This window comes from Hydra vulgaris, chromosome 06 (genome assembly GCF_038396675.1).
Source record: "Hydra vulgaris chromosome 06, alternate assembly HydraT2T_AEP".
Lineage (NCBI taxonomy): Eukaryota > Metazoa > Cnidaria > Hydrozoa > Anthoathecata > Hydridae > Hydra > Hydra vulgaris.
Genome location: NC_088925.1, coordinates 5,812,248 through 5,828,715, shown reverse-complemented (window position 1 = coordinate 5,828,715; position 16,468 = coordinate 5,812,248). Strand labels below are relative to the sequence as shown.

Here is a 16,468-nt window from a genome sequence, read left to right as displayed (position 1 = left end):
AATTTTCGTCATCCAACAAGGATCTCTTCGATTAACTTGTATCATAGATGCACTATCAAAACCAGTATATAAATGCCTATTAGGTGGAGTAGTATAAGTTAAACCATCTTGTCCATAAGTTTGACTATACCAATAATCAGCATCACTTTTGGATTGAAAAACAGAAGTATGAATAGGAGATTGTTCACCAGCTGCAAAGAATAACATTTCCCAATCACCGGCCTCTTTTTGTAATTCTAATGCATTAGTACCAGGATTTTTTAAAAAAGCTCTACCAGTATCAAATTTAACAGTAGCTTTATAAGGACGCCATTTGAAAACATTTCTACTCATTTCCCTTAATGATTCATATGGATGAATACAAGGAGATTCCCATGGTATATAAAAAGGTACATCAGTAGTATTATCAACTTTTATTTGATAAACAGTTTTAACAGTACGTAATTGCTTATAATGAAGATCACCACCATGAATATTACTATTTTCAGCTCTCATAGGATGACCACTACGATTCTCAGTAACCAAAGCACTACCAGAATCAGAAGGTGTTGCCGAAATACCAGGTATTGAAGGCATATCAGGAGATGAAAATAAATTTGGAGACATAGGTGATTGTCTTGGTCTTTTATGGCCAACTACACCATGTGAAGGAGTAGGGGTATCCATAATAGCGCCTGCACCACCTCCATGACGATTAGTATACGTATCATAAAAATCTTTTACAACATTGAACATATCCTCTATACCAGCTTGAGTAGCCATAATTAAATATGACTAATAAATTATGAATATTTATAGTATATTCCGGTTCTGCATAATACTCGGCCGAAACTTATCACAACAATATACATATAGACCAAACCAAAAGACCTACCCATCTCCCCAAATAGGTCCGCTAATTCTAAACAGGTCCCCACCACTTTTAGGGAAATCAACAACAAGTCCCATTTTGTTCATAAAATCAGTCTGAATCTTTTGTTTAGCTACAGATGCCTTTTCTTTGTGTTCTTTAGATCTTGCTTGCCACTTTCTTGTTTCTTTTTTATATGCAATGTGCAATAACATCTCAAAAAATCGAATCCATGCATGAAGACTGGAAAGACCATATTTGAACCTTCTGTTAGTATAATCTATATTAAGGATATCAAGACTATTCATATTTTTTGGAGAGACACCACACACTGAACAGCATTGATATGAGTTATTTTTTTCAGATAATATTGTTTGAACCTTCCCATCAATCATTGTAAGTTCAATAATACAATTCACTTCAATAGAAGATCCGCAAACCACTAATAAAATCATACCCAAGCTTTCTATCTCACTTTTAATGTACTGATCTTCTTCAATCACAGATTCCTTGGATTCCATTTTGTATGCAAATCTTATGGGTCTACAATAGGCTGTGGAGGACGACTTTTGATTTCTCCAAATAGGCACCCTTTCGTTGCTGTTGTTAAATCCAATCAAATCCAATGGGACAAGACAAGTAATAAATAATGATTCTTCACGCTTTAAATCTCTGTTAATGTCGGGTTCTGATAAAACTTGTTTATAAATGCTTTGGCCAGTAGCACCATCAAAACCAGCCTTACACGTTAGTGTCATTGTTTTTATTGCTTTGTCGTTCAATATCAAGTGCCTTAGCACAGGTTCCTGAACTGCACAGATTCTTTGCAAAGTATGAGTCATTAAATCTTTTAAAGGAACTGAAGCTAAATAGTCCTCCACTGTTATGTTTGCAGGATAACATTTCAATTTTGCATCTCTGACATCATTGTAAGCGGGGTAGATGTTATATTCTTTCTCCAAGGCTCCGCTTCTAATCAATTGATAGGATGCTTTTGTCAGACTTGCATCAATTATTAAAGCCAGTGCTTCGTCTGCTGAATATTTAGTTGCTTTATCTGTATTTGATATATTTAAAACATTCTTGGCAGCAATAACAACAGATTCATCTCTAAATTTTTTATTAGCAGCAAAAAATAGTTCATTGGATGAATGAGATTCAATTAAACAAGATACACGCCGTTTTTTAGTTTTATTAGAACTATTATCAAATGCAACTGGTTTTCGACCACGTCTACTTGCAGTTGGTTCATTGTCTTTTTTTCTGACAATTAAATATTCATTAAACCAGTTCACAAACTTCAAAATTTTTCACAGTATAGTTTGCAGATTTCCACTTTTTTTTATACAAATAAACAAATCGTTGAACAGCATGTCTAAAATCAACGTCTTTAAAATCAGCAAATTTTGGCTGAATAAATTTTAATATATCTTCAGTAATATTTTGTTTTGAAATACTAAGATTGTTTTTTTGGAGAAAATTATGAATGTCTAAGTTTAACAAAACCATATCTAAATAATTATTGTAACAAGTATTTTGTATTTAAAAGTAAAATGTTATAATATATATGCCGCCTGGACTACTAATACTTGTTAGTAATTAAGTTACTACAAGTGTTAGTAATTAAAATTAAAAGTAATTAAATTACTGTCAGTGTTAGTAATTAAATTACTAACAACTACCGAAAATATGTTGTTGCTATGTTATGCAAAGTAAGGTATCCATAGTAACCAAAAAAAGTTAACCTCATAAGAATTCTGAATCTCATTCTAATACATACCCCCAATATTGTGTATTTAGCGCAAGTAAAATACTGTTAAAACAACGTTAATGTAAAAATGAGTTGTTGCTATGCAAAATTTAGTACCATAGCAACCAAGTTAAAACATACATAAAATCTGAACGGGGATTTAAGGGGACGAGCAATCAATTAAAACTCGATTGAAGCATCATATAGCTCAAATAAATATAAGACAACACATGGCAAATTGTGGTAATTATTAGTTATTGTGCGGCAAAAAATAAGTTTCTTAAGAATTTTTTTTTTTAATCTGTGATTTTCAAAGTATAACTGAGATAACATGCTATGACAAATTTATTTCACACATTGGTTTTTCTTATCTCTAAATACTCTAGAATAACATGTACTAATTTTTTGTTTCAAAAACGTAGATGTAATTGAAATATAACACAACGTTGATGTCACCGTTAAATACTTATTTATAATTTTTTTATTTTTTTATTTTATCTCAAAATTCAAATGCTTAGAGTCCTGGTAACTAAGGGATTTAATATAAATAAATTATCAATAGATTTCTCCTAATATATGTAGATACTAAAATTAAATAGGTTTTCAAGATTAGACAACTAAAATTTTTCCGATTTTGTCCACCTACTGGCCCACTGTGCAGTGGATTAAAGAGAAATATAATTGTGTTAAACTGTTCTAATTTAAAAAATTTCTAGCTTTATACATAACTCCTATATTTCGAGAGATTTTTTTGAACTATAAATCAATGGGATATTTCCAACTAACGTTATCATCAATATAGATACCTAAAAAGTTAGTAGTTATTTTTCTTTTAATTTAAACTTTGTCGATAAAAAGTAAAGGCATGACAATAACTTTTTTTTGAAGTTTGATGAAAAAGTGTCAAATTTTTTTTTCTCAATATTGAGTGACAACTTATTTTTTTTAAACCAGTTAAAATTTTTGTTCATTCAAGGTTCATATTTTGGAATAATGTCGTTATGTTATTATGAGATAAAAAGAGATTAGTATCATCAGCAAACATGACCGTCATTAAATTAAAGGCTTCAGGGAGATCATTAATGTAAATTAAAAAGAGGAGGGGTCCTAGTATAGAACCCTGAAGGACCCCACATGTTATATCTAGTAAATTGGAACGGTCATTTGTATTACTATAAAAAAACTGTTTACAGTTGTTTAAATAACTTTTAAGTATCATTAAAATATTTCCTTTAATTCCGTAAAACTCAATTTTTTTAAATAGAATTTTGTGGTCAATTGTATCAAAGGCTTTTGATAGATCAATGAAAACGCCTAACGTATATTGCGATTTTTCAAAAGATTTAGAAATATTGCGGGTAATTTATAGTATAGCGTGTTCGGTTGAACTATTTTTTTTAAATCCGTATTGATTTTGATACAGTATATTATTTAAAGATAAATGGTTGAAAATTACATTATATAATATTCTTTCTAAAATTTTAGAAAAACAGGCGAAATTGAAATTGGGCGATAATTTGAGACACAGGACCTTTAAATATTGGTAAAACTGTGGCTATTTTCAGATTGTCGGGAAAAACACCCTGTTTTATTGAACAATGTAAAACTTGAAATAGAATATCTTTAATGACTTCATTCAACGTTCAACGTTCAAAAACTTTGAACTTTCAACGTTCAAATTCCCCAAAGGATACCTCAAAAGAATTTAAAAACGAAGTAATTGGAAAAACGTAATTATTTATTTTATTTGTGTAGGAATTTATCGGGCTAGATTAGGACCAACTGATACAAAAAAAATATTTAATTTGTCAGCTATCACACTTTGATCATAGGATGTTTCTTCATTAATTTTAATAGCTTAAGGCAATGCGCTCGTTTTTAATTTTTGCATGCCAGTGAGTTCTCTAAGAATTTCCCATGTACGTCTTGAATTAAGATTGTTTTTCTCAAGCAAATTGAAATAGTATCTTCTTTTTGTATTTTTTTTTTGTCTTTCAAACTCTTTGGCGTGAGTTTTATAAAGAACTTTACTTAGTTCAGTTTTTGTCTTTAAATATTTTTTGTACAACTTTTGTAAAATTTTAGAGGATTTTATTAGTTCTTTTGTGATCCATGGTGACATTACACTTTTAGTTTTCCTATTTACTGTATGTTTCGGAAAATTAGCATCATATATTTCATATAACGTTTTGAAAAATGCATTATAAACTACATTAGCGTCAGCACAGGTATTTATTTGTTTCCAATAAAAAAAAATTAATTGTTCTTTAAATGTTTTTAAATTAGCAGCAGAAAAGGATTGTTTTTTGAACGTTTGTTTTTGTTGCAACACTTTAACTGTGTTGATGTTAATAGAGAAAAAAATAGGGAAGTGGTCCGAGACGTCACTTTTAATAATACCTTTTTTAAGTGATTTGTTGAAAACATCAGTTGTTATAATATTGTCAATTAGAATTGTTGACGTTGGAGTTATTCTTGTTGGTTTGTTAATTATGGGAAAAGCATCATGCTCAAATAAATCATTATGAAATTTTTTAATGGCATAAATAGTGTGGTATCGGAAACAATCCAAGTTTAAATTAGTGTGGTATCGGAAACAATCCAAGTTTAAATCTACATTATTATGTAAACAGTTCAACTCATCACCGCAATAATCAAGTACCAACCTTAATTGATATTACTATATGTTCTGAGTGCAACATCATTATCAATATAAATCATAAGCCACCCATTAAAAACAGTCATCATCAGTTATTATCTATTTCTATCATCATCAATCCAAATCCAACAAAAAAATATATTGCTATCAATTAAACTTCAATACGAAATCAGTTTATTAGTTTAACAGGTTATGCAACAAGTCAACTTCTGACTCATAGAATTTATTTCATGGTACATTAGTCAACTAAATAAACACTCTTATTTCAAAACTAATAATAAAAAAAGTTCTTCATGGTTTAATAACAAAATTGCCATGCAGGGAAAAAACCAAGCATATCGAAAATTTCTTTAAACAAAAATCAGAAGCTTTTTTCTTAATTACCTAAACTCACGTCATAACGTCAAAAATATATGCAAAAATGCTGTATCATTTGAGTAAAATTTGGATCCTAAAATAAAATAAAATCCAAAAGCAATTTGTATCTATGTAAAAAGCAAAAGCAAAACTTCATGTTTACCAAATATCAGTTTTAACAAAAGAACTGGTGATAACGATCAATTGAAAGCCCATATATTCAGCCATTTCTTTTTCTTGGTTTTGGCTTATGAAGATACATAATCCACGCCAATATTTTCTTTAAATAAAAGTGTACCTAAAGTTTTTTCTAGCTTTAATTTAATTTTCACTATTATCTTCAACCATTTGAGTAATCTCAAAATTTTTAAATCTGCAATAACGAATGTTATTTCCGGATAACATTCTTCCCAGAGTTCTAAAAAAGTAAGGTCATACAATCTCAGTTCCTCTCTCCGTAATCTTTACAAAATCATATATCGAAGGATTTTTACCACAAGTCTAGAAAGATGCTCACATTACCCCTAGTTTTTAAAAAAGAGATAAGTCACTGGCAGAAAACTATAGCCCAATTAGTCTTACCTGTACCATTGTTAAGATATTTAAAAAATTATAAAACCTTATATGTTTTACATTTTAACAATCGTTCCTTGTTTAGTAATTCTCAACATGAATTTGTCAAAGGTCATTCGTGTTTAATAACTTAATGACAGTTATTGATGCTTGGACGTAAGCCTTGGAAAATAAAATTAATATAGATAATATATATCTTGATAGATTGAAAGCTCTTGACACAATTCCGCAATTTCTAAAATTAAAAGCTTATGGAATAGATGATAAACTCTGCAATTGGATAGAACTTTACTTAAGAGATTGGTGACAGAGTATCAATATAAGTGGTATATACTCTAAAAGGATAAAAGTAACTAGTGAAGTCACCAAGGGTTCTTTTTTTGGCTTTTTACTTTCAGATAACTCATCATGTAATAACCTGCAAAACGATATAAAAACGATATGGACGTAAACGTAGAAAACTGGGTAAAGTTATGGAAACTAAGCTTTAATGTCAAAAATTTTTATGACATTAAAGCTTATACATTATTATACATTATAAGCTTGACATTTGTCGATATCACAATATCTCAATGAAAACATTTTTGCCGAAAAAGACCTTAACGCCTTTGTCGACTGTCATTTGACTTTTTCTTCTTGTTTAAATATTAAGATTAACACTGCGAATAAAATTGTTGAAATAATAAAAATCAGTTGTAAATTTTAAAATCTCGTTGTTTCAAACTTTATTTACTTCACTTTTTTGTGGTCACCTTGAGGCTTAAAATAGATCAGCGATTAATATAAAATGTTCTGCCCTAGTCTAATAAAACTTTTTCTAGCCTGATTGGTCTCACTTATAAACATAGATTACTGAGACTAAATTTAACTACATGAGCTAAAAAATGTTTCGTAATAACATGGTAGAAACTTAGAAATGGACTCGCAATCATTATGAATGTATTTACAACCCTTTCGTGTCCTCATTAAATAGCGTTTTGTACCGCTCCATCGACGCCCGTGGTCACGCTTATAAATTGAAAAAGATTTTGTAAGACAGACGAGCGAAACTTTTTTAATAAGCAAGCCACAAATTTGTAGAACTGTCTACCATTTGAAATAGTCTGTTGCAGCGTTTAAAAAACATCTAGAAAGTTTTTTGTTACTTTTCTCCATTACAATAATAATGAGTATGTTAACCTGCCTTTTTTTTCCTTTACATATACCTTCGACAAAATTAAATTTATTTATTCTTTCTTTAGATGATTCGCAACATTCTAACCCAGTTGGACACAGACGACTATTTTTGTGAAAAAAGTTCTTTTAAGCAAAAACCTTTTTTAAAATAAAAAAAGTTTTCCAGTTGATTTTGTTTTTATCTACGATGAAGAGACTTATGTTTTGACGCTTTTACGTAATGAATTAGTTTTTTGTTTGACACTTTTGAGGAAAGAAAAAAATGGTTACTTACAGTAAATAAAATTGCAAATCTATTTTTCAATTCTTCAAAATTGATAATCGGGTGAAATCTAATAAGCTCGGGGGAAGGGGACTAAAAAATAATAAACGTCCTCCCCTGTTTATTCGAAATTTTAGAGTCTTTTTTTTCCAACTTTGTTTTATATGCATTGGCTACAAATGCAATTAAAAGAAATTAATGTAAAATATAAATAAAACCTCAATAAAACAAGAAAACAAATCTTTTTTAAGTTTTTTTAAATCTGAATGATCGAAAACAACCTAACTAACCAACATAACGTTGTAACCTAATACTAGCAGTGACTTAAACCAATGTAATAAGAAAACTAATATGTTAATGGAACGCTAACTTTGGCTCAAAAATAATAATTACGTTAGGCAGACATTAGGTCAACTGCGCTACGCATAACTAATGCTATTTTACTCTGAAGTTTATAATCTTAAATAATAAATGTTTGGTTTTATGTTTCTTGTTTTGATTTTTTATAAACCCTATGTAAAATACAGGTTATTTTTGTCAAAATTTCTCACAGTCGTAAACACTTGAGCTAGGTCAACTCTTTCTTTTCTTTTGAAAGTACTTTTATTTTATTTTTCTCTCTCATTGCTACTAAATTCTTTTATAATTATTATTTCATTTAACTTATTTAGGCTTACAACCTTTGCTGCTTTTATATTTAGGTTTATAATAGTTAATAAATAATAAGCTTATAGTTTTGAAAATAGGCTTACAAGTGGTAGTAAGTTTTAATAATTTCGGAAAAGCATGGTAGTGTACAGAGAGGACTGCAATTTGAGACATTTGTTACATCTCTAGTTTTTAAGACATTATGCAACTCAAAAAATATTATTCGTTCTATAAAAAGATGCAAAGTATAAAGAAATAGCGGAGTTTATAAATAAAATACTGAGCGGAGTTTATAAATAAAATACTGATTGATTAAGTTACTGCATTATTGTTTACAACATCGTCATTCGCTGCATCAAAAATCTTTTTTTTTCATTTAACTTTTATTCTTCTATTTTAGAATTGTTGGGAGGTCAGATATAATTTAAATCTAGTGTTACCTTTTTTTCTGGCCATATATTTATCATTGGTAAGGAAGCAGACGTGAAACTCGGTTAAATGCTGTTCTGCGGTGCTCTGTTATAAGACCGTTAGAACATTTTAGAGCACCTAAATTACTACTAATAAAAAAAAAGGTGAAAATAAAAAGTGTTCTAATAAAAACGTCAAAAACTTAATAATACGTGTTTTAAACGTCTCAAAAACGTCTTGTGACAACTGGATAATTCCTGCATTTAAGTTATTGGTGTAAATTAACCTTCATGTACTTTATAAACTGTCTAAAAAAGACGATTATTGCTTTAACATTTTTTTAGGTTCATTTTTTATGAACTTTTTGTTTACGTTGCTGTCATATTTTTTGAAAATTCTTTCACATTTTTATCATGCTACAACAACAAGTGTTTGGGTTTATGGGAGACCTCTGACTTTAAACAACAACAAATACATGTTTTCTGTTTGTGGGAGACATTTTAACTTTAAAATCAAATAAAATTGGCTTCTTGATTAAAAATTGTTTTACATTCTTTTAAACTAAAGTAGTTAAAAGTTGTTGTCTTTTTTTATTTTCCTTGAGCTTTATTATTTTTGCTATTTTTAGCAGCTGATTCTTTTTCGCTGTTGTCATTGTCTCCATATTGAAGACAAAAATTATACAAACTTACAAATATACAAATTACTGATTGACGTAGCTTTTGGCAATCGGTGGTGAATATATTTTTATTGAAAAAGACTTTCATTGTTAATGACGTATAACTTACTAGTATGCTTTTTAGCAAAGTCCAAAATGTATTAGTTAGACAGCGATAAAAATTTCATATTTAAAAGTTTGTTCAGAAGCTCAATTTGAAATCAGTGATGTTAATAAAAGTAAATAATCAATAGCAAAAAAAAAAAAGAAAAAAAACTTCGAATTCAAACGAATAAATGAATTTAATAACTTAATCAACTCTAACTGAAGATTTTTTTAAACAGTTTTTTTTTTGTGTAATTTGTAATTTTTTTCTGTTTTCCTATGTTTTGTTATTTATGATTTGTTGTTATTTTGTATAGATTTTATGAAACATTGTAACGCTTTTATTTTTGTCTTAACGTTTGTTAAGTGTAATTTTTATTGTTTATTATAATTTATTTATTTTAATATTGTGTGTGAGTTTAGAGAATTTTTTTTTTACTTCCCACAATATTATTACTGTAGTTGTTATTATAATCTCAAAATTTTAATAACAAAGAGAACAATATACAAAAACAAAAAAAAAAAAACAGGACAATATGTGAAAAAAGTAACAAAAAAATTGCAAGTATTAATTGTAAATTGTAATTTTTGATTTTTTTCTAAAAAGTAAAAAAAATCTAAAATAACATTTTTTTACAGTTTGGTTTCAAATGAACGTATTACATACACGTCGATTTGCATCGATTATTTGCATACACGTCGATTATTTGCGTAATACTTTGTTTAAGTGAAAACGAATTCAGATATTAATATTTATAGTTTACAAAATGTAAGTCTTTTGCGAAAAATCATCTCTAAATCTCCGTTTGTTCTTTATTCAAAAGTGTGAAAATCTATTTTAGAATGTTTAAAAAAGATTACATTTGCTAAATCAGCTGAGCCAGTTCTGAGCCAGTTAGAATAAATTATAATTTTTATAGACTCAAAAGTTATTTATAGATGTAAAAATATTGAATGTCTTGACTTGGGCTACTAGGTTACTGTCTCTACGTAAGCATCTTAGTCATTGTTTGACGGGGTGTGAGCTTTATTTGACACCGTTAAACGAGAAATAAAGTACTGCATGGCTATTGAAAAAAGGGGCGTTTTTGAAGGTAATATATTGTGATTAATCCGATTATCTGCCCAGTATACAACAGTTCGGTTAAACATTGGCTCAACATCAATAATCTTTTTATGACTTTCAATGTAAAACCTATAAACACCTTCGTTATACTTCTGATATAGTTTATATAAAGAAAAACACACAAGTAAAAAGGCTGCTACTGTTGTTTTTGTTTTCAAAATGTGTTTTTTAACAATTCCACCCGGAATACTACAAGATAGCTGAATTTTTGATTTCTGATAGATTTGGTAGTTTACATAAGGATAACGTGTGTTTAATGTAATGCCATGCATTAATAGATCAAAGCAACTTTCTGAATAAAAAAAAGTAGAGTTTCCGCGGTTTAAACGATCCCCCCACAAAACATTGATACTTTTGTACTGACTAATCTTATTGTTTGTTACGGACGAATGAAATGTACTATCTTAATACAAACATTCCATTTCCATAAGAGCACGATGTGCTTATTCATTTATAAAATAATCATCGATTATGCATATACAAACATTCATTAGAGCATCTAAAATACTATCCACAGTATGCTCATAATTTTTGAAATCACAAATTTTAACAAAACAATCTTTTGATCCTATAGCGCATTTATTTCTCACACTTTATGAGCTTGACTACAATAAAATTCAAGCTTACATCGGCTGCATCTAAAAAACAGAACAGCTCTTTCAAATTGTACACAAAAGTTGTGTCTCTACAGACATTTTCTTGTCTTTTTTTAGTTATAAACTCGTTGCAACTTTATATTTAGTTAGATGAACTCTTTCTAGATGAATTCTAGATGAATCTAGATGAACTCTTTCTAGATGAATTCTAGATGAATTCTAGATGAACTCTAGATGAATTAAAACATTATAATATAAAACAAAAAATTTTTTTAAAGTTTTAAAAAATCTACCGATATAGCATTTATTTTATCAATTTATTATTGAAGTCTATTATTTAGTAAAAGGATAGTTTGAATTATAAAACTAAAAAATAACTCATCTATAATAAGTAATATTAATTTAAAACTTTTTCAATAGCAAGCACTAAATTTGTGCGCGCACGTTTTGATAACGTTGAAAAAAATTTGTTTTCCTTTTATTATTAAAAGAAGTCAATTATGCCTGAAGTTTTTTTAAGGTTGTTTAAAATTTTTTAAGCCTATAATTAAAACGTTTGCTTTGCGTTACGTACATGTAATCTCTCAAATCGTCTAATATTTTTTTTCATTTTAAGTAATTCGTAATTGAAAACTTTTATACGAAAATAGTATCAAATAAATTAAATTATTTAACATTGTGGTCTACACTTATGGAAAATCATAAACGCCGTACAATGTAATCGTACTTAGCTAAATTCTTCAAAAACGACAAATGTTATACTGACTTTTTAAAAGCGTATGACAAACTTATTGACTCAAGGCGACTCATTTATGGTGTCATCCATGTCATTGATGGCAACTTTAAACTAAATATTTAAATCTAAATTTAAAATGAACTTTTTATATTTCTAGTTAAGAAAAATAAATCTTTGATGCGAGATTTATTGAAAAAGCTTGATGAAAATATTTTTTGTTGAGGTAATAATTTGGTATCAATATAGATAGTTAAAATAAATGGAAATGATAAGAAGCATCTCTTTTTAAAAAATTTTTTAAGGATGTTCAGTTAAAATATCGGTTGTTATAATAATTTCTATAAAATAGCTGACGTAAAGGGCTAGCTTGTTAATCAGCGGGATTGCTCTATTTTTGAACAAGTATAAAAAAATTTCATAAAACCTTTTAATGTAAATATTATCCATAGTCATAAGCTAAGTTTAAATTTCTTATTACTATTAACATGTTATTTAAAGTAATTTAAATTGACGTCAGCTATTAACAAGTATTTTTTTTTTTTTTTTTTTTAACAAATACCATTACATTAAAACTTTCAATAAGGACTTTCAAGTTGGCAATAATAAAAGCTTAAAAAAACTTTTTATTAGTGTTTTAATTGAAATTTTAACCAAAAATATTAAAAGCTATTATTACCTAATACATTTGTTTATAATTTGACAGTAAGTCTTTTGTTGTTATACAAAAAGAATATTACCGTTATTTTGTAAAGTTATTTTGTATACCGTTTATTTTGTAAAGCGCGTTAGCCAAAAACTCAAAAAAATCTATCATGGCCAAAATTAACTCTGAACAATTAAAAACTTTTAAAGAAATTTAAATTAAGTATCAGCCATATAAAAAAACTCAACAATAAATAATTTGCACAAATGTATTGAGCTATTTTTAGTATTGTTGTCATGAAAACCAAAGGTTAAACTGATTGATTTGAGCAAAAAATTTAAAATTTTTTGGCTCAAATCAATCAGTTTAACCTTTTAAAAAGTTCTGATAAAATTTAATTATTATCAATATTTTTTTTTTTCCAGAAATTTACTTCATCAGTATTTGGAATGTCACAGACAATCGTTTTTCATCTGTATATTTATGTGCTACATCAGTGTCAATATTTGCGGTTGATGTACTTTCATTATTAGTAACAACTTCAATTATATTCTTATTTTCTAAAGATTGGTTGACAACTTTGATGTTTACTGCAAATGAAGATTCACTACCAATTTTCACCACCAAAACTATTACAAGAAAGTTAAACCTGTAATACTACAATAACAACCATTATCAAGTATCCGGTTTGGTCTCTCTAATTTAATTAAATTTGCCATAAAAACAAACAAACAGGAAAGGTCAAAGCGGTATTGGTTGTTGTTTATAAAAAAATAATGAAAAAGAAAATTTTTGCAAATATTTTTTAAAGTTTTTATGGTCGCTGTTAAATTGATGAATAAAAAATTAGTTTTGCTTTTTATTCTGATGAGAAAATAGGGCTTTCTGAAAAATTAGGGCCCAAGCGTGGGCCAGCATATGCAACATACCGGGGTTGACTGGCACCAGAGCTGGAAAAAACCCACTTTTTATTATTTCAAAAAGTGGGTTTTTGGGTTTTTAAGGGTTTTTTTGGTTTTTTGGATTTTATTTTTAAATGCTAGATATCAAAACGAATTTTAGCAAAAATTGACAATGTCATAATAATAGTTTTCAAAACTTAAATTGTAAAAACATAAAACTCAAAAAACACAGAAATTCTATTTCATTGGATTTTTTAAAAAAACTTAAAAAACAAAAAACCCAAAAAAACCACTTTGTCCAGCTCTGACTGGCACCGATACTGTACCCACTGTTCCACCGTCATTGATTTCATAAAAAAAAACTTTTCTAATAAAACGTCTCTTTCTAAATAAAGTTTAAAATAGAAAAATTATTTTCTCCCCCATTATCATTTTCACAACTTTATTTAACATGAACACATTTCTAAACAATCACATGTTTTTTCAATTTCCTTATTTTCGTGGGAAAAAAAATGTAATTTTTGTTTTCATTTTACCATTTATATTTTATCCATTTTGAAGGGTTAGCCATTTATATTATTGACCAAAATTTTTCTGTACAAATGATAATTTTCTGTACAAATGATAAATTTCTGTACAAATGATAAATTTCTGTACAAATGATAAATTTCTGTACAAATGATAAATTTCTGTACAAATGATAAATTTCTGTACAAATGATAAATTTCTGTACAAATGATAAATTTCTGTACAAATGATAAATTTCTGTACAAATGATAAATTTCTGTACAAATGATAAATTTCTGTACAAATGATAAATTTAGCACAAAAAATAAAAATAAAATAGTAACGCTGTGAAAAGAACGCGGGAAACTTGCAAAAGGCTTTTAGTTGCGGTTTGTCATTAAGAAACCGCTTTTAGTTGCGATATTTTTCTATACTTAATTTATAAAATGTTTCAGTTTAGCAAAGTCTCATGGTAGCATTAGAGTCACATATAATAAGCTATTACAGATAAAAATACTAGAGATAAAAACTGTATTTGGTACACATAAATATATAATTACATGGCTTATTATACTTTATATATTGGTAGACATGTGTGAAATATAAATAAAATCTAACATTTATTTTATTTTGAAGTTAATTTTTAGGGTTTTTTAGCTTTTGTTTTAATATAGGTTTGTAAAATTGTTTATGTTTAAAACGAGTTATTTTAAATAATAGTTTCAAAGATTTCAGGATATTTTTCTTTTGTAATTGTAGTATTTTTGGAAAATATATTATTGTAAAAGTAAAGGCTGCAATATGAAATAAATATGGTACAATAAAATTTCCATACCCTCGAGTATCATATCAATTTCTATTGTAATTAAAAAATTCTTTTGAAAAATGTGACAAGTTTATATTTTAGCATGAATTTTGATAGATAATAGTCTTATAAACATTTAGTGCATTATGAAGTTTTAAGGGTTGAGTATGAGTGAATTTATTTTTACTAAAAGCTATTCTTGCGGCATGTTTTTGATGTGATGTATACACACCAGAGATGTAGGTCTTGAGACTTGAGTCTTGGTCTCGAAACTCATATATGTTTTGGTCATGGTCTTAAAGCTTGGAGTCATTTTTTTGTTATAGGTTTTGAAATATGGTGTCTTGGTTTCGGACTTTTACTTGTCTTTTTGTACTTTCTTGATTTTTTCAAAAAATATAAACATAATAGATGAATAAGTAATCATAATAATAAACTGTTGGCTGTTGCAATAACCGCTCTTAAGAAAAGTTTTATCTATAAAGATATATGCGACTGTAACAAGTTTAATTCAATTTCTTGTAGTTTTAGTTTAATGCGATCAATCAAAACTTGCTGTGTTGAAGCTTGCCAATCTCCCTCGTAAGTCTTCTGTGCCAAATGTCTCCAAAAATTTTCAATTGGTCGTGCTTGAGGCACATTTGGGGGATTGGATTCTTTATCAACGTAATAGACATAATGGTCCATCCAATTTAGAGAATCTTTAGAATAAGGAGAACTTGCTAAATCTTGCCAAAATAAATAGTTAAAGTCTCCATGATACTTGTGAATAAATGGAAGAAGTCGTTTTTCTAAACATTCATTAATATAGATTGATGAATTGATCGCTACAACCTTGGAAGTGCGAAACAATGGCTCGGACATACCACAGTCAGATATGGCTATCCACATTAATAATTTTCTTGGAATTTTCTCTTTTCCTATAAAACGAACACTTTCTGGGCATGTCTTTTTGTTGTTTGTGTAGTATCCAGAATTTCCAGGCATGTTGTTCCTTGCAAAACAAAAGTATTTTTCGTCATCGATGACTAGAAGCGATTTTGTGTTATAGAGTTGGTTAACTAGTTTTCTGCTTCTTTTCTTTGCCTTTATTTGTTGTTCTATAGTGTATTTTGGAGTCTTTTCATGTTTTCTATATTTAATATTCATTTTTTTTAACTGACGACCAATTGTCGATTGATTTACACCAAATTTAATACCTATTTTTCTCTGACTGACCCCTTTTCGATTGTTGACAAGTCTCGTTAATTCGGCTTTCTTTTCTCTAGTCCAGGATGTCGGACGACCGGGGTGCTTTCTATCAGAAAACGATTGAACAGTTTCAAGTCTTTTTAGGTTATCATATATTGTACTTCGAGCAAATCCTTCCTTTTCAAAATGATTTATGATTTTTTTTTTTTTTATATTAGGTTTATTTACAAAAAACATTTTTAGTCGCTTTCGAAAAGATTCTCGTTCAGCTGCATTTAACCTCATTTTAAATAATTGTGTTTTAAATAATAAAGTTTATATTTTATAGAACGTTTATGCCTACGTATAAATCCACAAAAACTAATTATTATGCTCAAACAATGAAATTAGGATTTGTCCGATAACTTCCGCATCACCCATTATATATCGTTTTATGTCACTCTTAAACGTCAGTAATGAATTTGTATCAAAATTGGATCTCCTTGTGTCATATTTACTAAATTCTATCGAAAA

The 16,468-nt window shown here is 28.2% G+C and overlaps 1 protein-coding gene across 1 annotated transcript; it reads right to left on the bottom strand.

The window, feature by feature from the left end:
• Nucleotides 1-15,241: 15,241 nt before the first annotated feature.
• Nucleotides 15,242-16,240, bottom strand: LOC136081147 (uncharacterized). Its single transcript, XM_065798441.1, has one exon. The coding sequence runs from the start codon at nt 16,238-16,240 to the stop codon at nt 15,242-15,244; it is 999 nt and encodes a 332-aa protein (XP_065654513.1).
• Between the last annotated feature and the right edge of the window lie 228 nt (nt 16,241-16,468).

Excerpts from the sequence above, each read along its gene's own strand:
- LOC136081147 (XM_065798441.1), bottom strand. The coding sequence starts at position 16,240 with ATGAGGTTAAATGCAGCTGAACGAGAATCTTTTCGAAAGCGACTAAAA.